General features: G+C 31.6%; 1 protein-coding gene across 2 annotated transcripts; it reads right to left on the bottom strand.

The window, feature by feature from the left end:
- Positions 1 to 5243: 5243 nt before the first annotated feature.
- Positions 5244 to 26671, bottom strand: LOC148623702 (uncharacterized). Of its 2 annotated transcripts, none has more exons than XM_088565739.1 (15): positions 26526 to 26671; positions 24089 to 24202; positions 21590 to 22806; positions 21184 to 21314; positions 17825 to 17951; positions 16740 to 16839; positions 16147 to 16295; positions 15607 to 15853; positions 13997 to 14083; positions 13480 to 13552; positions 12980 to 13081; positions 12197 to 12328; positions 10106 to 10192; positions 9680 to 9855; positions 5244 to 6721 (listed from the first exon to the last, which is right to left on the bottom strand). In XM_088565739.1, exons 1-15 carry the CDS (start codon positions 26616 to 26618, stop codon positions 6587 to 6589), a joined length of 2970 nt encoding a protein of 989 aa, XP_088421865.1. In that variant the 5' UTR covers positions 26619 to 26671; the 3' UTR covers positions 5244 to 6586. The 2 variants fall into 2 exon arrangements, with proteins under 2 accessions (XP_088421865.1, XP_088421866.1); XM_088565740.1 differs by having other exon boundaries at positions 26404 to 26529.
- Between the last annotated feature and the right edge of the window lie 137 nt (positions 26672 to 26808).

Raw genomic sequence — 26808 nt, 5'->3', positions numbered from 1 at the left:
CGCTCTTTAACATAGGTATACCATATTTGGTACATTTCGTGTCTGGGACACTACTTTTTTTGTTTTACCATGAAACGATGCAAAGTAAATCGGGTGTATAGGAATCGTGGGGTCATACTCTTTTCATTAAAAAGTAAAAAAATATCTAATTTTGTAATATTCATACCATTAATTTTTAAATATAACAAATTTGATTTCTAATATTACATAACCCTTTTTTAATATTAAAAAATAATTTTTTGATATTAAAAATTCAATTGAATTTCTAATATTAAAAAATTATTTTTTAATATTACAAATTTTATTTATAATATTACAAAACCCTTTTTAATTTTAAAAATTCAATTGAATTTCTAATGTAAAAAAAAACGATTTTTTAATATTATAAAATATATTTGTGGTATTCAATTACGATTTTTTAATATTAGATAATCATTTTGTAATATTAAAAAATGTAAAATTTTGCAATATTGCAAAGTGATTGTTTAATGTTACAAATTCATTTTCTAATATTAGAAATTCAATTTGTAATATTACAAAATGTGTGATATTTTATAATATTATTAAATAAGGAATTTGTAATATTAGAAACTGAATTTGTATTACTACAAAATAACTTTGTAATATTAAAAATTTATTTTCTAATATTACAAAACATTGATTTTTGTTCACTTTGGCTTGCCATACAGAGACCTATAATTAATTTAATGACAGGTCTATGATATCACTTGAGATTTTTTATCATAACATTTCCAATGTTAAAGCTTCAGTGACTTAAGTCAGCACACAGCAGCTTGCTCCCACCAGGGATGGTATGTTATATAAAGTCCCAGCTTAAGCAGCCCGACTATATATGAACACGTGCTCTCACTATCAAGTATGCAGCCCGGCTGTGAACAGAGGTAGACGTAGAAAATAATAGCAGTGATAAGACCTATACTGCTACCACAGTCTCCATAGAAGAGATTGTGGAAAACCATAAATCTGTGCTAACCTCTTTTGGTCTCTCTGCCAAGGACGATGATTGTGATTTACCGTCTATGTGCTGGATTCCTAGACTCCCTTGATTACTCCTTCAGTCATTTGGATACTATTTCTATTTTGGTATATCTACTAATATCCAACTGACCAGTAAAATATTTCTTTTTATCGGTTTCACAATTTACCCTGAGTGATTTAAGTGCGGCGTTTGTACTAAGGTTTTTTTGACGTCCTTGAATACTCTTACAAGTCTCGCACGGATATGTGAGGTGTTTTAATGTGTTTATATTTGAAACTATCGATACCTTTTATCTATCTAGATGACTTCAGGCTAGAAACCACTAATTCCACTTCCCATAGGCTTCTATGCTAAATTGACAATATTCAATGGCTTCTCTGGACTTTACCTTAACTTTAACCTGCAGAGGACTATACATCAGCATGATTCTACATATGTCAGCTAAGAATCCTCAGATCGGCATGTGGGGTTAGCAGACTTGCAGTGCAGTACTGGTCACCGGAAGTGAAGGGTCTATAAATAGCATGGGAAATCCCAGTGTTTTCACAAGATAAGGGTATATTTAGAAACCATTATGGAGATTAGGCTTCACGTCACAAGAAGCAAAATGCACCTACAAAATGTAAAGAAATGTTTTTCCTTTCAGAAACTGTTTAAATTTTTTAAATAAGATGAGAACTTTTTTCACAGCACTATGAGGAACAGGGGTAATTTCTGCGTAGGACTATTTTTGCCTACGTTCCGAATGCTCATTGGTTGAATTGGTGGTCTGTAACCATAATTAACTAAGGTTAATTTGAAAAAAAAACAGATAGATAAAGTGATATTGACAGTTTACTGTTTTATAAAAAAATTAACTGAAATATATGTTTGATAGAATGGACGAGAGCTGAATAAATAAGCTATGTACACGTCGAATTACTGAACAAAAAGTTTGGTAGGGGAGACAACTACGTGATACTAAAATATTTTAATTTCTAATATGACGTCTTCAGGCACGAGACCGCAATTAATTTTCAAGTGCATTTCAATATATACATTTGAGCAGATTAAAAAAATTCCACCGGCGCAAACTGAATAAAACTTATCTGGCCTAAAGATATGTACAAACAGGATTTTATGTATAAATTTTAGAAAATTTTACCATCATTTTCTGAAATTAATAATATAATTCAGAGATGGGGTAAACACGACAAATGAACTGAGTTAAAAGTCCTAAATTTTAATCTTCTTCCACTGAACCAAATCACAACTTTTGGTCAGAATTCATTAATGAAAAAAAATCCCATGTAATTTTAACCGATTTTCTACCAATTAGAGGCAAAACTTCAGCAAATAAGTTTCCAGTAAAAATATGAAAAAAATGTGGAAGGTACCTACTACCAAAGGTGGAACTATATTCGTAAACCAAGGGGAATTAATTGTGAGAACCGCAGGTTGTAGAGACATGGGACCTTCATCAGTGATCATTGACCCATGTGACCTTTCATTTGCACCCAAGATCAAAGGTCACAGAGAGCTAGTTTTTCCCCTCATAACATTTACCTTGACACGGCCCTATTTTTCATCTTTCAGGATAGCATTATGAAATTTAGACCATCTATTGACCTCCAAATAACCACATGAAGAATTCCATTATCCATTGTAGAAGTTATCTCCCGTTTATTAGCGTCTTATCAACATGGTCAACATGGTTCCCCGAACTCATTTTTCAGGATATCATTATCATACTTGGTGACCATGTAGATGTCATCATGTTCTATTAGAAACTGAACCTGCTAAGGATTTCATTATCATCTTTAAGAGTTATGTCCCCTTAAAATAATTTCTTTTAATCGCTCATATCTTGAAAACCATAATAGATAGAATCAATCTAAATACTGTTTCATGTACATAAGCAGATGACCTAATGAATAAACATAAACATGTATTTTATTATCAAACCATACAGGAGTTATATCCCTTGAAATATCATACTTAAGTTTTTAATTTTTTGATATATTTCGAGAACAGGAAGTTGTAGAGAAATGGGACCTTCATCAATGATCTTTGGTCATTTGCACCCAAGGTCAAAGGTCATAGAGTGCTAGAAAGCTTTCTCACTGCAAACTACAGGCCTTGATATTAAGAAAACAATGAGATAAGTGCATACATATAGTGTATGAAGTAACCTCGATAAGCCATTCATTTTGAGACCAAGTTTACACCTGTCAGACTGTCTGTTCAAAGAGTAATCAAGGGAACCAAGGTTATAGCGGTAATCAAAAGAATGTAATCCAGGGACAAAGACCAGACATGGAAAACAGACATACACAGCAAAGAACACAAAGTAACTAAAATCATACATACAAAGTAACAAAAGTAAATGAGCAACTCGGACTCCACTAAAAACTGGGAGCATGGACCAGGTGCACTGGTAGGGTAAGCGTCCTCTGCTTTTCTAGAAACACCCGCCGAGTTGCTCATAAAAAGTCAAGTCAGGGGTAGACAACGAGGAAAGGAAAACCATGACCCATTGAATAAATCAGTTTTCATGGTGCTGATGGATACACTATAATGATCCACGAGTTCATAATGACGACCATAAAACTTCAGTTGTGATGACTTCAATCTTGTAGCAACATAACCCTGTTCTAGAAGCCTATTTGTTAGAGTTCTAGCACGATACAAAAAGTCTGCGTAGTTTCGGCAAGTTTTGACAATTTAAATGTTTCGCAAAATCTGGTTTGTGACCTTGACGTAAATGTATGACCTTGACCTTGTAAGTTAATTCAAGGTCAGGTAATCAATCCTAAGATGTATCATGGTAGTTTCATGTCTCTAGGACTTCCGGTTCTGGAGTTTGTTATTGCATCATATTTAATAATCATTGGGCTCAAAATAGCTCAAGAATTGCCCAAATTGTTTTGTAATTTTGTTGCATATATTTTGCAAATTATCATACAGTTTTCAGATTTTAGATATCTTGTCTAGTTTTGGATCTATTGAAATTTTTAATTTTAAGAGCGGGGGTAACAGACACACAAATGGTCATTCCAAAGAATGAAAGATCTGCAAAAGTACAACTGTTTGACAAAATACCAAAGACCAATATAAAAAAACCAATGATACTACAACAACTTAAAATTTTCATATTTTCCAATGATTTTATATATTTCATCAATACCTATTTGTAGATTTGATATTGCATCATTTTTAACTTTGTTGAAGGGGGTCATGTGATATTTGAAAATGAGCACATTTCAAAAATCAGAGTTTCAACCATGATTAGTCATATATGTTCAAATAGTAGTGTCATTAAGTGCAAAAATTTAAAGTTTGGTTTTAATTGGTCCAGGAATGTGAGAGGAGAAGAGTTTTGAAAAAAAAATGTTAACAACAGTGATGACGAGGATGGACACCAAATGATGATAATTGCTCACATGGTAACCAGGCTTTGGGCCAGGTGAGCTTAAAAGTATATTTTAATTACAATGCAATGTAAACAACATTTCTAAATGATGTGCTTATATAGTAAACTTTACTATCATCTGAATAGGAATTGAGTATTTCTTTACTGTTATTGCTGGGCTATTCAGATTTATAAAGAATCCTTATCCTCAGTGTTGTTTCATTCCACATCAGTAACCATATCAAAATCATACTCTACTTAATTAAGTCAACATATTTTTTCACTTCTTAACTTTAACTCTTTTACAGATTATTTTTTAGACAAGAGCTATAACTCCCAAAACCAACCCTAAGCTTCCTCTTGTTGTGTGGAAAAATGAATACTAGTATATAGAATTTATTCAAGATCTGTATACTCAAGATGCTTTCCAAAACCAAATGTCTAAGGGCAAAGATGATGACACTGTGATAACATTATACAACAGCAATCCTTTAAAGTTGTACCATTCTGTTGCTGCTTGGTTTATATGATTTGTTGCACAGTTTGAAGAATGGTTTAAATGGAAGAACTTAACCTCTTCAAATTTTTTGGACTATGTAACTAATAATTTATACTGAGCAAACATTTAATTGCACTCTCAACAGAGGTGTTTTCATTTGAGTTATTAGAGTTTCTTTAGATTTGACATGCCATAAGACTTCAAATGCTTTTTGCCACTTTATAGAAGTTTGTGTCTATTTGTCATCGAGTAAAAGGTAATGTAATACGGTATTCAAAATTGTGAAAGAAAATATTCCATCTATGAATCATTCAAAATACTACTGATTATTTCAAGAATTAAGAAAGCAGCAGTTTTAACTACTAGCATTTATTGACAACAAGGTAAAGATATTTCTAAAAAATTCTCAAGTAATTAATTCATAAACAGATTAACAATCAGCACATTACCTGAAGTATAACACTGGATTTTGTTTGAGGAATGACCATAGAATCATTTGTAGCTCACAAATTATAATGTTTACTGAAACAACTAAATTTCAGAGGATCAATTACAACATGTTAATTTTCTTTGATTTTACAGGTTAATAGTTTTGAAATTCCTTTCTCAAGGTTGTAGAGATACTAGTGGCCCTAAATGGCCTGATTCACTCAACTGGAACTCATTTTACCCCCTTGTGAATATTTGACAAGTAAACAAGTAAAAATATATCAAAATTTCATGACATTTCATACTAAGTTATTGCACAGAAAAGAAAAAGTCAGACCAAACAGGTATCTTTAAAAATATGCAAAGGGTCCAGACTGTATGCATAATGTCCAAATAAACTTTTCATTGAGGAATCAAATTTTGGTAAGCAGATTGGCGAGAATTGCTTCTGTGTTGAAAACGACGAGATCTACACTCCGACCAGAATTGTCGGACAAAATAAATATAACTTGTTTTTCTCAAATTTAACAATCATATTTAGTGCAATGAAACTCTGTCTAGGAATATATATTAAAAGATTCCATCTCTCACCAAGCTTTGTAACAGCAATATCTACTTCTAATAAAAACTCATATACAGGTAACTCTCTATGTTAAAGCACATGCAAACAAGTAAAAAATAAAAGAAGAACACTTATTTTTGCAAAAGCTTTTTCAATAATTGTGTTCTGAAAACTCGTGATTTTTTTCAAATTGTACATAAAATTTTAAGTATCACAATGTACACAAAAATTTTCATAAAGGTCTCCTTCACACTGTACAAATTTAATAAAATAATGGAAAATGACCTAAAAATAATTTGTGAAAAAAATTGATTTAACATAGAGGAAAATGAAAATTGCACCATAGTGTCAATTAAAATCTGTCTATTATTTATGTAACTAGCATTTACTTACTTATACATGTGTTTGTTGAAAGTAGAATCATAGTTCAACAAACTTCCAAGATTGTCCTTATACATAGTAGCCTAATTGTTATAACCTCCTCGGCTATTGAATTGTCATTCATATTGTCAGTTTGTTAATGGTTGTATAATACTATTTGTAATAAAAAATAAAAACAGCATGCACATACTGAAAAAGTATCTTTCAGATCCTAAACTATTTTTCCGAATATTTAAATCTTTCATTTCTTTCTGTTCCCATGCATCTGTTCCAGTTTGTGATACCAATATTGTCCCACAGTACCAAGGAATGTCAATAGTTCTATTAACAAACACAAGATGATATGTCAGATCTGTACTCCCAATTATTTCCATAGAAACCAGTACATAAAAACCCTCCCGGACCTTTCAAACCATACTCAGGTCCAGTTACAACATAGTCTGGTAATAAATTGGAAAACTACAAAACAAAAAAGAAAAAATTATATTATGTTTATTTCTAATAAAAAAATCTCTAAAATTGTTTTTCCTGGGTTAAAAAAAAACAGTCAACTGAAGTAAATAACAAGAAAAAACTACTAAAAAAGGTAAAAACAACTCATTAAAGTAACTAGAGACTCTAAAAAGCCTGAATTGCTCACCTAGAGAATTTGATATCATGTGGTCATATTATTTGATCATTTATAGAAAAGGTCAGTACTGCCATCAACAGAACCACATGAGCCATGTAAAGGCAGAGATATAGGCCAAAATGGGTTTTCCCACAGGGTTTCAATGCTAACTTGTGAGTGTCCACAATCACCTGGGCCACCTGAGCCACAAAAAAATTGATCAATAGCAAAGGGCACTGAGGTCATTAAACTTATCAAGTTTTAAAACATTGGCACCTGTGGTTTCAGAAGAATCAGTCTTTGAAATTTGGCAGGTTAGAAGCTAAAATATTGTTTGTTTGTTTGTTGGGGTTAAATGTCCGAGCAGCAATATTTCAGCTATATTCAGACGATGAACATGAAAGTGATGATAAAATGAACATGAAATGATGATGAAATGAAAAAGGGATGGGACACAAGGATAACAAGGTCGACAAATTTTGATTGCCACTAGAAAAAGGGAGGGATGGGTAGGGTCAGGCAATTTAGCCTCCTGTGGCGGAGCCCTATGGGTCCTACTCCGGGAGAATACCACAGTAGGGTTCTTTAAAGTGCAAGAAACGTGGCATCTTTCCCAACACGGTGCACCACTATTGTTTGCGGTCAGGTTTTCCGTATTATAGCCTGACAACCCCAGCATGTAACACGCCAGGGGTACCCCATTCCACTTCCTGGGGCACACATCCCAGTTGCTCTGTGGGCAGAGCGCCCTAGCCCCCGGCTAAGGTTCTGAGCACTTTTTAGTCGCCTTTTACGACAAGCTTAGCGCTGCTGCAGGCCTATTCTTTTAACACCCGGGGCAGAAGAAAAAATAGCCTATGGTGGCCACCTTCTTAGATCAAGTGGAATAATTGTCCCTCTCATTATTGCCAAGTTTGGTTACCATTGGTTAAGAAAAAGCATAAAAGGAGAGATACAGGCCAAAATATGTTTCCCCAAAGGTCCACCCACTGAGCCACACAAAAAAGTGATTCATTTGTAAAGGGCAGTGAGGTAATTAACCCTATAAAGTTTCAAAACATTATAGCACTTGTGGTTTTAGAGGAGTAGATCTTTGAAATAAGTAAATCAGGAGCTTAAATAGCCTCTGGTAGCAATCTAGTGGAATTGAGCGAAACCAAAATTTTATCACATGCTAAAATTGCCCCTTTCATTATTCCTGCAAAGTTTGGTCAATATTGGTGAGTAAAAGCAGAGATATAGGCTAAAATTGATTACCTTACAGAGTTTCAATGGCAACTTTGAGAAGCCACTGCCACCTGCTGAGCCACATGATAGCAGATAGTTTGTAAAGGAAATTGAGTTCATTAAACCTATCACGTTTCACCAGTGGTTTCAGAGGAGTTGACCTTAGAAAATTGGCCAATCAGAAGCTTAGATAGCCTCTGGCAGCCATCTTATTTGACCAAGTGGAACCAAAAGTGGATATTTTGTAGATGCTCCTGCATACATCCTTTATGCTCAATTTAGTTAAAATTGGTCAAGGGGTTTTCATTCAGATGAGCATAATGTAAAAAGTTTATAGACCACAGATGCAAGGGGTGATGACATAAGCTCAATAGTACCTTTGGTCCTGGGAAGATAATAAAAAATAAGGGGAACAATATATGTTGTATAATGTTGGTATAAGTCTTTCTGTTAGTTTTTTTCAGCAGTACTTATATTTCTACTGATTTTTTATGGTAGATCCCAAATATCACTATAGATAAGTCTTTCCCAAAACATTGTTCTAAATTGAATAAATTCATATAGTAGAGAGGATCACTTCACAAATCTTGATAAGATTCAATTTCATGCTTTCACATATGTTGCAGTTCCTGACCAAACATCTGGGTTTGTACAAATTTATGATTTTGTGAGCTATTATATTTGAAAAACAATGCAAAAGAAAAATAGACATTACAGTTTTAATTAATGAATGGTATAAAAAATCATAATCAGTCTAGTCCTGCCAATTAGTAAATCAAAATTGAATATAAGCTTTAGAAATAGAAATATTAAGTTGATTGCAATATAGCCCCACTGTAATGAATGTGGGGGCAAGTAGACATTTCATTCATGCTTGATACAACTGAATTTGGACTGTGATTTAATAATTGACATAGCACTGGTTTCTGACAAAGAATTATTGTGTTAAAAACTAAAAAATATAAAATTGGACATTTATATAATTTGGTCTGAAATTGCAATTTTATATATAGGTTTGCAATTAAAAGTAATCCTAAGAGATCAGTTTAAAACAAAATCCAATAAAGTTTAATTTTGGACTCTTTTGACTGATGAAGTCCAATTTAAAAATGGCCAAAAATTTTAAAAACTAATACATGGTTAGATTCAACATAACAAAGAAACCAAGATATTAAATTAGACCCCATTGATATTGTCAAAGAAAAGCAGGGGCTGATCCAGGATGTCAGATTTGGGGAGAGGGCTTAAATAAAATTCAAGGCCAGAAAATTTATGGGAATAGAATTTGGGAAAAATTGCAATTTCATAAAAAAAAACCATTTCTTCACAATTTTAATGGGGAGCACACCTTTCCTTGTGTCCATTAATGAAATAGATCTGAAAACTATCAAAGTCAGCCCCAACCTTGTGGTTCCAAACATCCACTTAATATTCAAACACAAAATGTTCATTGACTATAACAAGGTATGTAAAAAGGACAATAGCATAACATTATACAACCAAACTTTACAAATGACAAACTTAGTAATGGACAGGACAACAGACAGAACAAAAGCAATATGCCTTCTGATATTACTTACTGGAGATCGTGTCATTGGAGGTATTGTAGGGGTAGCTAATGATACAACATCATACAATCCATCAAAAGAGTTTGCCATTAATATCAAAGCTAACTTGTTTTTCCCATTTGGAGTTAAAGTAAGCAATCCTGTACGAGAACGACCAAATTTACATCCTGACAAAGAAAGTGTTGTCTCTGTAATATAGAATGAACTACATGTTAAACATCATTTTAATATGTAACAGTGTATGTAATAAATACCTATTTTATCTAAGGTACTGCTACTTTATCAAAATTCAGATATAATACATATACTAGCTAATCATTTTTAGTTAAAAAGTTTTCTAACTTCCAAATGAAGTACAAATGTACTTTAAACAGATGAATAGTTGATGTTGTAATCTATTACCATTATATTAGCCATTTTCCAAGTACTGGTACAAACCTTGTATACTGAAGGGTATTCCCTGTAGATACCTGGCTGTTTTTGAGTTTTGTGATGGTAAACCAATTAGAATCAGGTTACTATTACCTAAAGAAGAAAATTATCTTACAACAAAATACACTAAAATCACTATGTAGTGGTTCCACCATTGAATTACTTGATCAATAAAATTTATCTTTAAAAATTGCAAGAGGAACACATACATAACCAGATTCTGAGAAAATCAAAATAAGATTATCAGAAATAACCCATTCATTTCCAAAAAATATACCATTTGTAGCAGGCTTCCAAATCTAGCATTAGCTTTTTACAGGACAACAGTGAGAATCACAATTGTTGTAGCCAACTTGATGGCCACTCAAAAACAGCAAAAGCCACATTTGTAAAAATTGAACTTGACCTTCATTTTGTCATAGACATATAATTACAGAGATAAGCAAGAAATCGAAATCACACTTATCACGTGGCTGGAGGCAAGACTTGAGTACTAATGAGATTTTTAATGAAAAGTAATTATTTTTAACAGGGACTTTAATATACACCCCCTACATTCAAGGACCACTAGTGACATTGACATAAATCTGTCAGTTTCTCAATTCTGAAATTCGTTCTTGCCATTTCAAACATAAGTGGTGAAGTTTCTTTCATAGTTGACATGTTTTATTGTACATAAGTTCAAGACATAGCACATTTTGAAGTCACTACAAAATATCAATCATAACATCCCAATATTTAAGGATCAGAGACTAGGAAATAAAAATATCCCTTCTGTTGATATAAATCACTTCATTTCCTATTTTCTTTCTTTCTAACAGCAAGTCTCAACATAACAATTTCTTTTGGAAATATTAAATTTCATTTTCACAAATGATATGACACCTTTTTTTCAACCACTTATGATAAACATACTGGTAGGGTTAAATGTGGACTTCAAACCCATGATTTCCTAGCTTCAAGCTTGTCTACATCATTTTAAAACATAAATATGAATGTTATAGGTAAAATTTTGAGTTAATTAATACATAAGTTAATGAACAGACATGCAACACATCTCCAGTCTGCGTGAACTTGGAAATGAACATTTTTTACTTTTTAAATTTCATTGAAGTGCAATAAACAAAAAAAAATCAATAAATACATTAGTTTAAAAATGAAAACTTGTTCACAATTTAAACATCGATAGTTTCAATGAATATTGTATATTATCACACAGCTCAAATTGGCCATAATGTATACAATGCAGGTATCGCATTACTTCAGCAGTTTTCAAACTCCTCCGCAATTTTTCAAAATCAGTTAGTTGGTTGACACTACAGTTGTGCATCTCTTAATTACAGTTCTATGATTTTGTCACATGAAATAATTTATCCAAAATGAAAAGAATCTGCTACATACATTTCAAGTTATTAAACAGACAAGGGTCAAAGTATGTATTTTCAAAACAAAAATGGTTGTAACTCGTAAATGACAAAAGCAAAGTTTGTGAAAATCAAAAATTGATCTTCAATTTGTCACATGAATCAATGTATTCATATTTGAAAAGAATCTACAAAACTCTTTTCAAGTAATTGCACAGACAATGTTTGGCAGCCACCTGGCTACATGCCTACCAAACGTTCATCCCAAAACTAATAACAGATCTTTACTAGGGAAAAACTTTTCAAAATAAAAGTGCATGTACTAGTATAAAGAATACTATGGCTATAAAAAAAATTGCACTAAATTCCCAAGGATAAATATGCAACATTAAAATGTGGGAAACTTTTTATGTTTGACTAGCATCGTATTGGATTTTGTTGGTACAAATATGTGATAAAAAACAGCCGAACAAATTTTTAAAAGATTATTATGTGAAGCAAAAATGAATATTTTAATGTCTAATAACTGACACAAAATTGTCATTTTGTATTTTCAATTTGTGTCAATATCTTTATTTCTACAGAATCATTAAATGTTTGCCTTGATTTCTGAACTGCCCCAAATTTTTATCAACAGAGGACAACTCAATCATGGGATTTACATAAATGTGCAGATTGCTTAAGAGTTCACTTGCTAGCTGTTATGAATCACCCAAACCATACAAAAACGTACCTGCCAAAGAGTCATCTAATTCATCATCTTTAACAATGATAGCCTGTGTATCAGATGTCAGGAAGAACAAATTGGCAATGTATACAGCAAACTGTTGAATATATGCTGAAGACTCTTCATCTCCATTGGTTCCTAACAAAGTTACATAGAAGTTTTGTAACCATGGACAACAAAGCAACAAATATAAGTTTGCTACATTACACTCCAAATTGTCACAATTATTCATTACATAGATAACATCACAGATTCTTCAGGGAAGATCATGTATATTTGTATAGACTAATTTCAATCTTGATGGGTTATATGTACCTAATCTGTTGTGTCACAGCTAATGTATTTTGACTTCCAATTTTTTGTTTGTTGATCAACTTGTGCATTTCCAAAATCTTCAAAAATCATATCTGATTACATAAAAATCTGATGACTTCTATGTACATATCTTTTTATTTATTTATATATATCTTCATTTCTCACACATCCAATGACCATTGGTCTTGAGAAAAGAAAAACAAAAAGCAACATCTGATGATCATTGGTCCTGAGAAAAGAAAAACAAAAAGCAAAAATGCAAATTACAAGACACAGTTAAGTATATATATAATATATACACAATGTAGTGAACTCAGGTAGAGTTCATGTCATGGCTACACAGTCCATCAGCCTGGAGTAACAATATTCTTACTTAAACATGCTATACATTTACAGAGTTTCCTCAACAGGGATTGCTGTTGTAAATTAAGCCATCAGATGTAAATTCTGATGACTAAAAATTTAAATACAAACCAGTGACAATGAAAAATCTATTTTCAGCAATTCTTCTTGCAGGTCCATATGTATCAGGTCCTCTTGATTTTTCCAAATTTCCTGAACAAATTTCCCACATATCTAAAAAGGATTCCAAGTAAAACTTTAATTCTATGAAGACAAACTGAGGTAATACATTGGAAATTGAAAATATCACACAAAAATCAAGTAAAAGCATTTCTACAACTTTCAACAAAATATGAACTTCATTTGTAAAAAGTCAATTTTGCTATTAGATGCCATGTATCACATATCGTGTGTTATGTTTTATTTTGTTTTTTTTTTTAACAAGAGACAAAGCTGTACACCCTTGAAACTTTTTTTTTACCTAGAGCCAAACAAGTGAAAATTTTAATTTGTTTTTTAACTCTACATCTGCTTTTTACATTTATACAGGAAGACGCAGAGGAAAATCATGACTTCTTAAGTCGCATTTTAAAAAAGAACTACAAAACACTTGATATAAATATACCATGTACCATTAATTCTGCAAAAATGTAAAGTAGTTTCAGAAGTTTTCCTCTCTAATTCTAGGGAAAATGAACTGTCAATCTAAATATAAAAAAGAACAAATTCAAAACAATACAAGTATCAAAGATTTATCAAGGATAATTAATGCTTACTGTGTAAAACTCATATTTGGTGTGTAAAATGTGAGATAAGTTAATTCTATTTAAAGATAATTTAGAAGGAATTTTCTTAAAAAGAAACAATCTGTATAGTAATTACACAATATGTGAATGTATGCCAAGTTGGGAACTGACAATTCAAGTACCATGTTCAATACATTATATATGTAGAACCTCTCTATTTGCTGTTTTCAGGCTAGGCCATTCTCTTGGATTTTTATGTCTATAAATCGAATGTCCTATAATTGATGCTTCAGTATTTGTTTTGCTGATATTTGTAGTCATTTTTATTTAAATTGAAATACATATAAATCTGTAGACTAATTATTCAGAATAGATCTGTGCCCTATGTGAAGAACTTAAGTACCTGTATTGACTGAAACTGTTTATTCATATAGTTGAATCTTAGCACATTAGTAGTCTTAATTTCTATAGCATGATCTACAGCTTTTCCCTGGAAAGAATAGAAATCAGTTATTCTATAACTCAGTTCTGGCCAAAATACATATTGTTCGTCCAATGAATCAATAATACTCAAAGGTACAGTTTTAAAAATCTACTAGAGCTTTAAACATGCCATATGTCTTGCTATTAACATAACCTTTTTACACCATATTTCAATTTCATTATCTTCATGAATAAAGTAATTTAAAAGAAAATTTCATAAATCATGATATTACAAGTAGTTGTCAAATTATTTATTTACGGATTGTAAATAAACTGCCCCAAAGTTGGTAATGTGAGCATAACTTGGGCAAATTAAAAACAATCCTTATAATTGAATTTCTAATCGATTAAAGTCAAAATTAGAATTTTTCCCTTCATCAAAGCCTTTAATTAGTTTGGAATTATTTGAATTGCTGAAGGTGGACTTATCCACATACCAAGTTAGTTTATAGAAAATAACCTATCTTGCCAAGATGGGACATATACAATCAAATTAAATTACCATATTAATGTTATATACAATACATAATGAATGTTCACTATTAAAATCACATTCGAAAATACACTATAAGCATTTGCCTAAATTTGTTGGATAACTCCTACATAAGCTACACATTTAAAAGTCAAGACAGCAGCAGCTTATACAATCTCAAAACCTTCCTAGAACAGTTGGGGCATGTATGAACATTACATTGTAGATTGACACATTGTATTTATAGAATGATTACATACTTGACACAGCATAGGTCTCTAATACAATGTGAATGAGATTAAGAACTTTACAATCAAAATTCTATCTACTATAAGTTTTCTTTATATAATGCCGAAAAGCCAAACAATAAGAAAATTTGTACCAGTACTACAAAGGATAATAGCTCCTATAATAGTCATGTAAAGTAAATTAAGAATTTGCATGCAGATACTTTCTACAAAAGTTTATCAACAAGTACCAGTATATCAGAATCTTTACTCTATTTAGCTCCAGCAGCCATCTTGATTTATTGATAAACAAAAAAAAACCAAATACATTCAAGACGAAACTAATTTACTATTAAAATCATATCCTACGGAAGAGACTTAGTTTTTTCAAGTTAATTCAAGTCTTTAAAATTTGCTCAATCTTGTTCCTCCACTCAAAATTCTTTTGAAAATGAATACTGCAACCAATTGTGCTTAAACATCTAAAATAACATATTTGGGTTTCTGTTACTACATATATCTAGATGATTTACAGGAATCAACCAAAGTCTTACTAGGGACTATAAAACAAAGCTTATTAAATCATATCCTCCACTAATACTCAAGATATTATCTAGAAACAAATAATTAATGAACAAAAACATTATATTACAAGTTTGGGTTGATGTTTAAACAAAAGTTATCAGATCTTTTTCTCACCAATTGCTTAGTTATCTCTAGGCCAAATGAAATTATTGTGCTGATATTGAACAATGACTTAATGATGACAAAGCATGTGACATAAAATGAAATAAAAGAACCATTCTTGTTCTACTTATATTAAGTGCATACTTCTATCAAACTTAGTCTCAATGGTGTAAGTTGTTGAATAACTTTGAATCCATGCAAGCCTTCCCCAAATGCAGGGTTTATACAAGTGTAAGAAAAGGAAAATTCAGATGGTTTTGTATATTTGTTCTCCTGACTAGAGACATCTTCACATTGATGATTGATGCAGCTTCCAAGGTTCTGTTTTATGGCCTTCTCAGTGAAATCTCTAATGTACTGATCATTCACAACTCCTCCATCATTGGTGTCTCTTAAAGAAGGAATCTATCATGGTTAACACTCAATATATGAATGACTCAAACATAACAAGAATTAAATACGCAGATTATGAATGTTTTGAATGAAGAAAAATGATACAAAAATGTTTGGGAAAATGGAATATAATCTAGGTGAGTAGTTCTTGGATGACCATAATTATAAAGTTTCAATAAAATCCATATAAGGGCCCAGGAATTGTGCTTATGAGTTCTCTAATCACATTAAACCCTTTGTTGGATTACCTCCCCTCCATATTAAGTAATATGCCCCACAGTAATAACCTACTTTGTATCCCACCACCAGTGTTCCTTTCCCTCTGGTTCTGTATAGTTGACCATAGCACCTATCTCTTTCAACAATCTATAAATTCTTCTCAGATAAAATGGAGGTACTGTTCTATCAATAGATCCAGTCCTAAGCAATACTGAAACATGCTGAAATTTTACCTATTTTTTAGTACAAATAAGAATTTACAATACACTACACAAGCTGATATAAAGATCCACATATAAACATGATAAAGGCAAATAACCAGCAGCATTAAGCACATCAATTGCCCATCCCCATTTTTCAGTGTTGGTTACATAACCCAGAAAAATTCATAAGACAATTTAAAATGAAATGGTTTTCTTGCAATGGAAGCAAACATTCTTAAACTTTCTTGAGTTATTGCACACCAAAATATGTCTGTCAAATAAAAACTCTGTGATTGTGACAAACTGTGGTTGAGCTAAATTGTGTACATGTGTAATTTATTAATTTTTAAATCCAACATGCCACTAGAAATCCAGAAAATAGAATTTTCACATGAAATAAGATTGATATAAATGCAACAATAACAGGAGTAGTGACCAAAATCATTATTAATCATAGCATACCTTCAAGTTATTTATATGTCTGTCCACATCATTCTCTGTTACTGATGACTCCATTATCAACTTCACTCTTGGATCTACATGACTTGTAGCAATGTCATGTCTACAATACATGTTTAATGAATATCATAATACTGTAATACATCACTGTATTTAATCATGATATATGTATTTGACTGTTCTTCCAGTGCAAAGATACCTAGACTTCTTAGGAAAATTACCATCTGAAGTCTGTTGGACATTACTAGGGAGGCTCTCTGCTGTCACCTTTCAAGACCACTTTTTTAAGAAGCTGTTGAAATCTTGAGAAATTTTCTGATTACAAAATTGTATACAGTTCTACACTAGGAGATTAGCGAAAAACAAATAATTCCTTAGTAGGCACTCCTTCATGTTTTTATGGTACAATTTGTATATTTTTATACAAATCCTTGTAAATAACATTGTACTATGGTATTTTATTGTATAATTTTGAAAAAAAAATACTTATAAAGGTTGTTTCATTGTATCTGTAGATTTCTTCTATATATTTCTTACCATATTTGAACATATTTAGTTATTTAAGGCCACGAGAGAGGAAAATAAAATAAAAGGTGCACAATGGCATCAAGTGATCAAAATCTTGCAAAAGGTCATTCAGTGGTTTCAGAGGAGTTGCAGATTAAAAGATGGCAATTCTTGGACGAAAAATGACAAAGTCCATGTTTTGCATCAGGAAACCTCAAAAGTCATTCAAATGGAAAAACACAAAATATGTGCCACCAAATAAATATGTAAAGAACTGAGATTTCAGATAAAACACATGATTTCTTATCAATTGTCCTGTTATAAACCTGCCCAAATCAGGAACTCATTTGATAGCTGTTTTGGTCACGATATGTTCATTTTTTTTTTTAAATCTATATCTTAGGATTGTCTCATAGTGTTAGTTTGTGTACTTTTGGTGAGGGGCTTCTATGATTTTGGTAAGGGGGAGGGCGGCTTATATAACTCTAGTGAGGGGTCGGTATAACTCTGGTATTATCTTAATTTACTATAGGGCTCATTGTGTCAACATTTTTCCATTATTTAGCCTTCACTTCACGTACCTAAAAAATAAATTACTGTCACCATAATCTTCTTTTTTTATCCAAGCAGCTAGAGATATCAATGCTAGAGCTCTATCAGGGTAGTGTGTGGCTAAGTTTAAGGCTCCATGCCCTCCCATGGAATGACCTGAATTCAACATTAACTTTATAAGTCTTAAAGTTAAATTTTGATCAAAATGAAAATTTGTAGCTATAATGATTCCATATAATTTAACTACTTACAAATTTCCTTTTTATTAATACAAGAACCAGTATGGACACAGACTTTATCAAAAGCTTTTTACGTTAGTTTTGAGTGAACTAATAACTATGAAATTTTGAATTTTACATGTATATATGCTGCAGATAGTATATTCTAAAAATAATGGTACTTGGTTGAACATGTATCTAAGAGCAGCATTTTTTCTGAGTCTAACCAAAATGTCACAACATCTAAAATTTGTATATTTTATTTATTCACGCGTACACAATGCAAAATTCGAACAAATTGTTCAAAAAGACAAATGGTGTTGAGTCAATTTCTTCACATACTTCAAAATGTATTTATCCTCCTCTATGGTTTTATCATTTCATTTTTTTCTTTGGCTTAACAAATGGGTTATGTATAAAACCGTGTCTAACAAAAGTGTCGCAAAGGGCATTTTTGACGTTTCCAAAGTAACGTTCTGTTTTGCGACGTAAACTCTGCATCAAAATATTTTGAAATGTGTAGACACGCGCTTGCACATTCGCTAGTTAAAAATATTGTAAAATTGTAAAAAACATATTTCATGATCGTCTAATTACCTCTTGACAATTATTTTAGCTATAAGATATAAAAAGCTGTACAAATATTGCAAAAATATTTTTAAAAAGTCGGACCAACAACAACAAAAAACGATTTATTATGGTGTGGCCTTTTTGACCCCTTATAACTCGAAAACTGTAAGAGATATCCGAAATCTGATTGAAAAATGCAGGCAGGATTATTAATGAGGAATCCAGTGAAGAATCCAATGAATTAAAAAATTTCGAAATCGCACCCCCCAAATAAAGTTACCGTTTTTGGCTACTTTTTCTAAAGCGCCACGAGCGACAAAGTCCAAATCTTCTTAGTTGTTGGCAAAATCATTTCAACATTTCAGAGGGGGTGCTACTGACTTTTTGGCTTGTAGGTTTGTTGGCTTTCTGTTTTTGTGAGGGTCCTCTACTTTGTTTTAGTGCATCACGAAATTTGTTTTCATAATTCCTAATATTTTTCTCATAGGATAAAATTTCCTTCAAATCATTTTTAAATGGTTGATGCCAAACTATTTACCATATCAGGATGTAATCTGATCATTTCTAATGATCAAAACATACGAAAAATTGATATCAAATCGGATAATTAAATAATAAAACATGTCGTGTGTGTTATTTTATGTAAAAAATTAAATAAGCACACTTCTTTTTATATGTAACGATTACAGAACGATGTACGTCGCAATACAAAAAATTCCCTACAAAGCCTGTCAAATTACAAATTACAAATTACGTAACATTATTTTTTTTTCGGCCCAGGAAATTTCTCATCAATGACTGTGGACTAGGTCTATTACATGTTTAGTCTGCATTTTTGGCTTTCATTGTGTCTATATGACTTATTTCATTTCAAAAATATCAATGAGAAATTTCCAAGGCAGAAAAAAATAGTGTCATGTTTCCAAGCACTATTCTAAAATTTTGAAGGGTCGGTAGGTAGGACTTTTATCTTCATTTGATATTTTTGAAATGAAATAAGTCTAAAGATACTATGAAAACCAAATTGCAAAGGTCTCACTAACATCTTCTAATGTTTCCATTACTTTACATGTTAAAATAGTAATTTTCAAAGTTTTACTGTAAATTCCCAGGACAAATGACATCTTAAAATTGCATACCATTGTGAAGCTTGGAAAATAAGGCTTTCAAAATCATTATGCTAATGGTACAATGATTGTAGAAATTCTTCACAAATTTCACGTGAATAAATAATACTGAAAATCCACATTTTTACCTTTTCTGCTAACTGACAGCATGGAGGCGAATTACTCACATGTAAACAATATTCATACACTTTTGTTGTAAATTACATATATGGGTTTAAAGTACACATTCTCAGCTTTATTTTGATTACTTTTAATCAGAAAACACACAAAGAATGCACTTACAATGCATAGGTCTAGGTTCAGTGTGTTTTTGGTACTACATAGGGGGGTGGCCATTTAACCCAGAAGTGGTTAGTGAGACTTAAACATGTAATAGACTTAGTCCACAGCCTAATCATGCACCAATATCTGTTTCCAATAGTTAGCTGATTGTCAGCGTCACTCATATCGTGCAAATGATTGTCTAATACTGTGTTACGAAAGATTTTTTTGGATTTTAGTGGTTTATATCCACAGAGACAGTCGAATTATCTCCTGAAGCAATGATGTTCTAGCTTTAAAATGCACGAAATGAAGGATGTAACGGAAATATGGAAAGTGCTATCATTTTCAACTTTATTGCTATAGTGTTATTTGATTATTAGGGTTTTTTTGGGGTGCATTTTTTTACTTGTTAACATTTCCAAATTATGGGTAATTTTCACAGGTGGATAATATTAAATTTGTTGTTCATTGTATTAAGAAAGGGTTTTAATTTTAGTGGTCACAACCTTGAAACTCTTTGGCATGTATGTCTTACATGTACATGATGTATGTAGAAAATATAACTTAACAAGAACCTTCTTTTGGCCTTTCCAATCTCTTTGTGAATAAAATAAAAATTATAATTATGCAAACATTATCCTCTATACAGTAGATCATGAAACCCCAAAAAATACATAGTCATGAGTGTCGTAAACGAAAACTGTTAAAAATGCTAGATATATTCTAATGTAGATAAAGAAAGAATTTTTATTTAAACAAGCTTGGTAAGTTATTAATAGAACAAGACTATTACCAAATTCGGACATGTGTCGCTAATGTTAAAAATGCACATCTTCAGTTTCTACTTATCAGATCTGGATGGAATGACATACATACTAAAAAGAACTGTGAGCAAAGCTCACTAAGGGATACTCCACTCCTCATCTAAGTAACCATGTGATCAAACATGAAGTTGATGTTAATTTAGTCTGAAATGGAATCCCACCATATGACAAACCTATATAAAGCTTCTGTCAAAATGTCAAAAGGCTGTGATTAGTAGTTGCAGAGAAAACTGTAACAAAAAAGTTGTTGGAAGAATGGACAGACTGACACCATGATCACTATATACCTCCCACAAAGCAGGGGTACAAAAATGAGTATATCAATACATCAAAATTGTCTGTATATGTTCATTTTGTATATGTAGTATTCTTGTCACAATCCTACCTGCAAACACAACTCTTTTATTATCAGCTTTCATTGCCAACCACAATTTATTTTTTGTCATCTTACTCAATGTATCCAAAGCTTGCATGGATGTAAGTATCCCAGGTCCTTCCCAGTTATGTGCACCATGTCTGAAAAAAAATAAATGTTTTGTTCTAGCATGAAATTAAAAGAATGAGATTGTGAAAAGGTTTTTAAAAATAAAGACAAAATGTTTTCCTAGATTGAGAATGTCATCTTTGATTGTTTACTGATACTAAGAGATTATGACCTTTCGACTTATAACAGTATTTAAGAAAAAATATTGGTACTTACTATCAGATGTAAATATAGCCATGACTTCATTTTATTAAACAGGTACAGTTCATTGTAACACAAACTGAATTGCAAGTTTTAAATAACTTACCTAGTCGGTGCTAATAACCAGGCACCAGAAACTCCAAAGACAAACTTTCCACCCACCATATACTTATAACTGTCTGCCTGATTCTGTGGTGGAACAGTAGTTCCATGAAGAGTTAAGACAACTGGACATACCTCATTACTACAGTCCTGCAATGGGTAAATAGCAGCTGCATGTTGAATAGAACCATCATGATCCAAAAATGTAAACAGAAATGACTCATGTAATTTTCTACATCTTAGAGAAACTGAAAATTTCTGATTTCCTTCTGAGGTAGTTAGTTTCAACTGAATGTTTAAGTTCTGACATGGTAAAACAGAAGTTGATTCAAACTCCAAGTTCACTGGTGTTGTCTGTCCTGGTGCTATCTCCACTTGATCGACAAGTGCAAAACTTATTTCATAATCATGTGATTGGTCAACAACCTTGACATTTGAAACTTTCACCCATTTAGAATTATGATAATTTGTAACGGGCAAAGCTATATGACTTCCAAATATGTGTCCATCAATAAGATCTGGAAGAAAATGAGGTGCTAATATCTGAAGAGGAGTACTTTTCACTTGGAAATCACACAGCAGATTAGCAGCAATCTTAGCTCTAAGTTTTACATAAATAGTATGTAGCCCCCGCTTTAATGAAACACCAAAATAGAATTGTTTCCTGTGATAAACATCACCAGTTACTGGTATCTTATCTATATAGACAGTGTGATGACCTAGACATTGGATGGCTACATTAAGATGGTCACTATTTACAGCAAACTCTCCAATTAACCAACCCTGCCATTCTGTGATACCCATAGAACTCAATGAACTAACTAGCTCATTCCAGTTAATATTGGGTTGGACTTTAATAGAATCTTTTGGTTGTCGTTGATGATATTTTTGCCATGAAACTCCACCTCCTGGTAAAAATTCAGAATAAAATTTCTGATTTTTTGATTCTCTGTATTTTGAAATATTGTAAATTCCTCCAAAAGCTTCTATAGGATCTCCATCAAACTCTGATTTTCCAATCACAAATGGGCCTAGATAATACCATTGTTTAATAAAAGAGGTAACCTTTCCTGTTAACTTAAGCGCTTGCTTAAAACAATAGTTGGCACTTGAATCCTGACCTTTTAAAGAGAACTGACTTCCAAGAATGGACCATAGATACCCATCATTCTTGTTGTCCAATAGTAACTTGATGGAACAGGCGACAACATCGTCGGCTTTCTATCAAAAGCAAACAACAAAAACTATACAAAAGATGTATTTTTCATGGCATGCAAAAACAGGTAGAATAACTTGGTTTTACTAAAATCCCTTATTAAAAGTTGAATTGCATCATTCCTCAATTCTGATTCACCTGAAAAACAATAAAATTGAACAGCAGAGCCATATGGCAAGTCAAAGTGAACAAAAATGCCTATTTATTAAGATCTATAAATCATTTATTAATATCTATAATAGAATTATAAATATTTATAAATGAATCATAAATATTAATAAATGAATTATAAATAATCATAAATCAATTATAAATATTAATGATTGAATCCAAAGTGAACAAAAATGCCTATCTATAAATATTTAAAAATGAATTATAAATATCAAAAATTGTCTTGGATTTGTAAATATTTATAATTCAATTATAAATATTTATAAATATTAATAAAAGAATTATTAATATTTATAAATGAATTACAAATATTTATAGATTCAAGAAAATCATTATTATTTATAATTCATTTGTTAATATTTATAAGGCCACACTTAAAATAATGTTTGTTTCTCTTTACCAGGCTTAAGGTAGGAAGGCAGGTACGGAAAATATTTTTTTTCGAAAAGTTCATCTGATTCTGTAAAAACCATGATCAAAGAAGAGATTTTTTTTTAAATCTTGTGAAAGAGTAATCAAGGGAACCAAGGTTATAGCGGTAATCAAAAGAATGTAATCCAGGGACAAAGACCCGACATGGAAAACAGACATACACAACAAAGAACATAAAGTAACTAAAATCATACATACACAGTAACAAAAGTAAATGAGCAACTCGGACTCCACTAAAAACTGGGAGCATGGACCAGGTGCACTGGTAGGGTAAGCGTCCTCTGCTTTTCTAGAAACACCCGCGGAGTTGCTCATAAAAAGTCAAGTCCAGGGTAGACAAACGAGGGAAGGAAAACTATGACCCGTTGAATAAATCAGTTTTCATAGTGCTGATGGATACACTATAACGATCCACGAGTTCATGATAATGGCCATAAAACTGTAGTGAATGGCAATAAAATTATGGATAGGGCCATTTTTTTATGGGTAAGTAGGGTAAGGGAAAACAAACTTAATTTTAATTTTGGCCCAGTATGTTGAATGTGTGTGACAGCCAAAAAAAATTTTTCATTGTGGGACTAGCTGAATAAGATTTATTGTTGGAGTTTAGTATGATATTTACAATATGGAAATTTTGTTTCAAGTTCAACATACATGTAAATGGTGCTGTGTAAACATACTAACCAGTTTTGTCCATCTTAAGTTGTTCACTGCTTGTGTTGTTACTTTCTTTAAACTACATTTCAATCCATTTGACTGCAATTCATTTAAAGAATCTTCTAAAAAGGTAACAATATTCTGAAAATTATAAGTAAACATTTTTAAGTCTTTAAGTATGGCACACAATACCTAAAATACCTTAATTTTAACTTCCAGGACTTAGATACAAAACAAAATGTACATATGAAAGTTGTTTCAAAAATCTTGGCAAAAAATATGGAATCATCAGCAGTGGGATGATTAAAAGGTAACCTACAAACCACATCATGCATGTACCTTAATCCTAGAAATTATGAACATTTTAACATTTTGTAAAACAAACAAAACTTAACTGAAAATAAAATATAAGCTACTATAAATGTATATGCAAATCTATTACAGATATTTTGTGATATGAAGCGGTTTAAAGGGGAAGTAATACAAAAGTCCTCAAGTTAAAGTCACACCTTACATGTATAAACTGAACCCCTTTTGAAATGGATGTTTGTTTAATAAAGGCAGATGTTGGGTTTAGCTTACAAAGATTCGAAATAATTGAAATTGAAAGAGAGACATCTGAAGACATGTTTCAAGTTAATTTAGGATTAAATTATGACAAGTTTCATTGTACAATGTGAACAGACAGAATGATTGTCGGGAATCAACAAACAACAATCTTCGTGCATTTATGCCATTCACTATCACAATAGTCCTTTTCTCATATTTGCAGCTTTGGCTTCGTTTTATAAGATATTAAGCAAAGGGGAGTAACTTTCTACAAATTTGTCATCCGATAGACTGGTTTACTGTCAAACTGGAGCAATGGGCAGTAGACTTCAAATTCAAATATTCAATTTATTAGAGATGTGGTAAGTACTTGGATACTTTTAAATAACTTATTTCAAGCCATTCAGGTACTCGAAGTGAAAATAGTTTAACTTTCCAAGAAAAGTAGTTACTGTTTTCCCTTTCCCAAATGAGACCGTCAACCAGGTTGTTGGTGGGTTATGTCCCTTTAAAACTTGGTAAAATGGCTTGCATTCCGTAATATGTAAAAATGACTATTTTGTGAATAGGATCACTGAATTTTCAAAAATATAAAGTTTTTGTGTGTCATCAATATGTCCATTTGACATTCATCAAAGAAAGAAAAGACTAAAGGAAAATATTGTCAGTTATCTAAATTTTGATCATAAATGTAACAGTAGAGTATAATGCACAAAATAAACTTCTTAACAGCACTTATAAATATACAAGCAAGAATTCAAACTGACAAATGAGGACTCTTGGTACTGCACTTAAGCAAACATCCTACCTACTGTATATTGCTGAGCTAAAGGAGTACTACCCTAATGTAGCTATTGATACATGGTATGTAGAAAAAAACATGGACTGAGAATTGCAAAAATCAGTGTAAGCAGCTCTGACACTAAGAACTTTGTTTTCTTGGAAGTGTTTTCAGGATACATGAATTCAAATTTGTCATTTTGCTTCAGATGACCCCAGATTAGTCTCTGGATAACCTTTTGACGTCAATGAAACCATGTGATTTTAAATTGTGATGTCATTGATCTTTAAGTTGAAGGAAATTCAGTAAGAGAACAACGGGAAAATAAAATATTTTTCATCAATAGCGTCCACAAATGTAAATATGTCTATTCACCTACTCACTAATGACTGCTCACTACTCATAACTAGGAATATCTTATATATATAGGTATAGTGTAGGCTCACTTGTTATGAGTGAAAAACTGTCATGTTTCCATAAAATATTTATTAAGTCTAAAAGAGCCCCATATATTGATTGATGTAAATCTAAAATAGAAAGATCTATCAGTAAATTGCATTTGAGTGCACATGCACTAGAAATAGAAAAGGGTCGGTACAAAAATATAGAGAAAAAAATGTATTTGTAAATCATGTGATAGTGGGAAAATAGAGGATGAATATCATTTCTTCTCAGTGTGCACCCACTACACACTGCACAGAAATCAATACAGAATGAAATTGGGCAATCATAATTTAATTTCTTCATCAAAACCTCACCTCACACCAAGAGATATAGCATATTTATACAAAACAGCAGCTCTATAAAAATATCAAAAATAAAGATCAAATTCTAGAACTAATGTTGGAATTGAAGGTCAATTAAATTTATCTGAAATTATATTAATATATAACGTTTAAACTATAGTAGTATAGATTAATCTGTTTTGATCAGATTTACACCACTGTCGCACCATGGACATAAATTTAGTTTATATGTAATGTATATTACATTGTACTGTTTTTGTTCATACCGTAACCATTTACTGTAAATGTGTTTGCGCAAATAAATTTGTCTAATTGAATTGTCTATCTCTTTTTTAAACATATCAGCATTTCCTTTTTTTAAATAACTATATAATTCCTTCTTCTTAACCTGGTCTTTCTTCTTGGATGATTTACAACACGTTCTTTTGATAACCAAAACACTTAAGACAAAAAATAAGAAATGATAATGTGGAAGTCTCATTCTCCAGCTGCCGTTGTTTGGTCGTGATTCATTTTACGACATAATTCTTTGGAATAATTTGAATATGTGATTGTATTTTTTTATAACCAACAACGCAATTGAACGCATAAATAGCTTATTGATACCAATAAAAAACTATTTAACAATTCAAATATTGTTGTCGTAATCAAATGTTATTTCTAGTCATCAA

The sequence above is a fragment of the Perna viridis genome, chromosome 2 (assembly GCF_037379345.1).
Source record: "Perna viridis isolate PV_CMFRI_1.1 ecotype Kerala chromosome 2, ASM3737934v1, whole genome shotgun sequence".
Classification (NCBI taxonomy): domain Eukaryota; kingdom Metazoa; phylum Mollusca; class Bivalvia; order Mytilida; family Mytilidae; genus Perna; species Perna viridis.
The sequence above is the reverse complement of the archived record's forward strand: the minus strand, read 5'-3'. Positions and strand labels throughout refer to the sequence as shown.

Bases quoted from the DNA above. Each gene is read 5' to 3' on its own strand.
- LOC148623702 (XM_088565739.1), bottom strand. From the start codon at position 26,618: ATGAGACTTCCACATTATCATTTCTTATTTTTTGTCTTAAGTGTTTTG. The intron at 24,203-26,525 runs GTTAAGAAGAAG...TATAATTTTCAG, and splicing joins CATCCAAGAAGAAAGACCAG to AATATTGTTACCTTTTTAGA. The intron at 13,082-13,479 runs GTACATGGTATA...AATCCTTTTTAG, and splicing joins ACATTTTTGCAGAATTAATG to ATATGTGGGAAATTTGTTCA.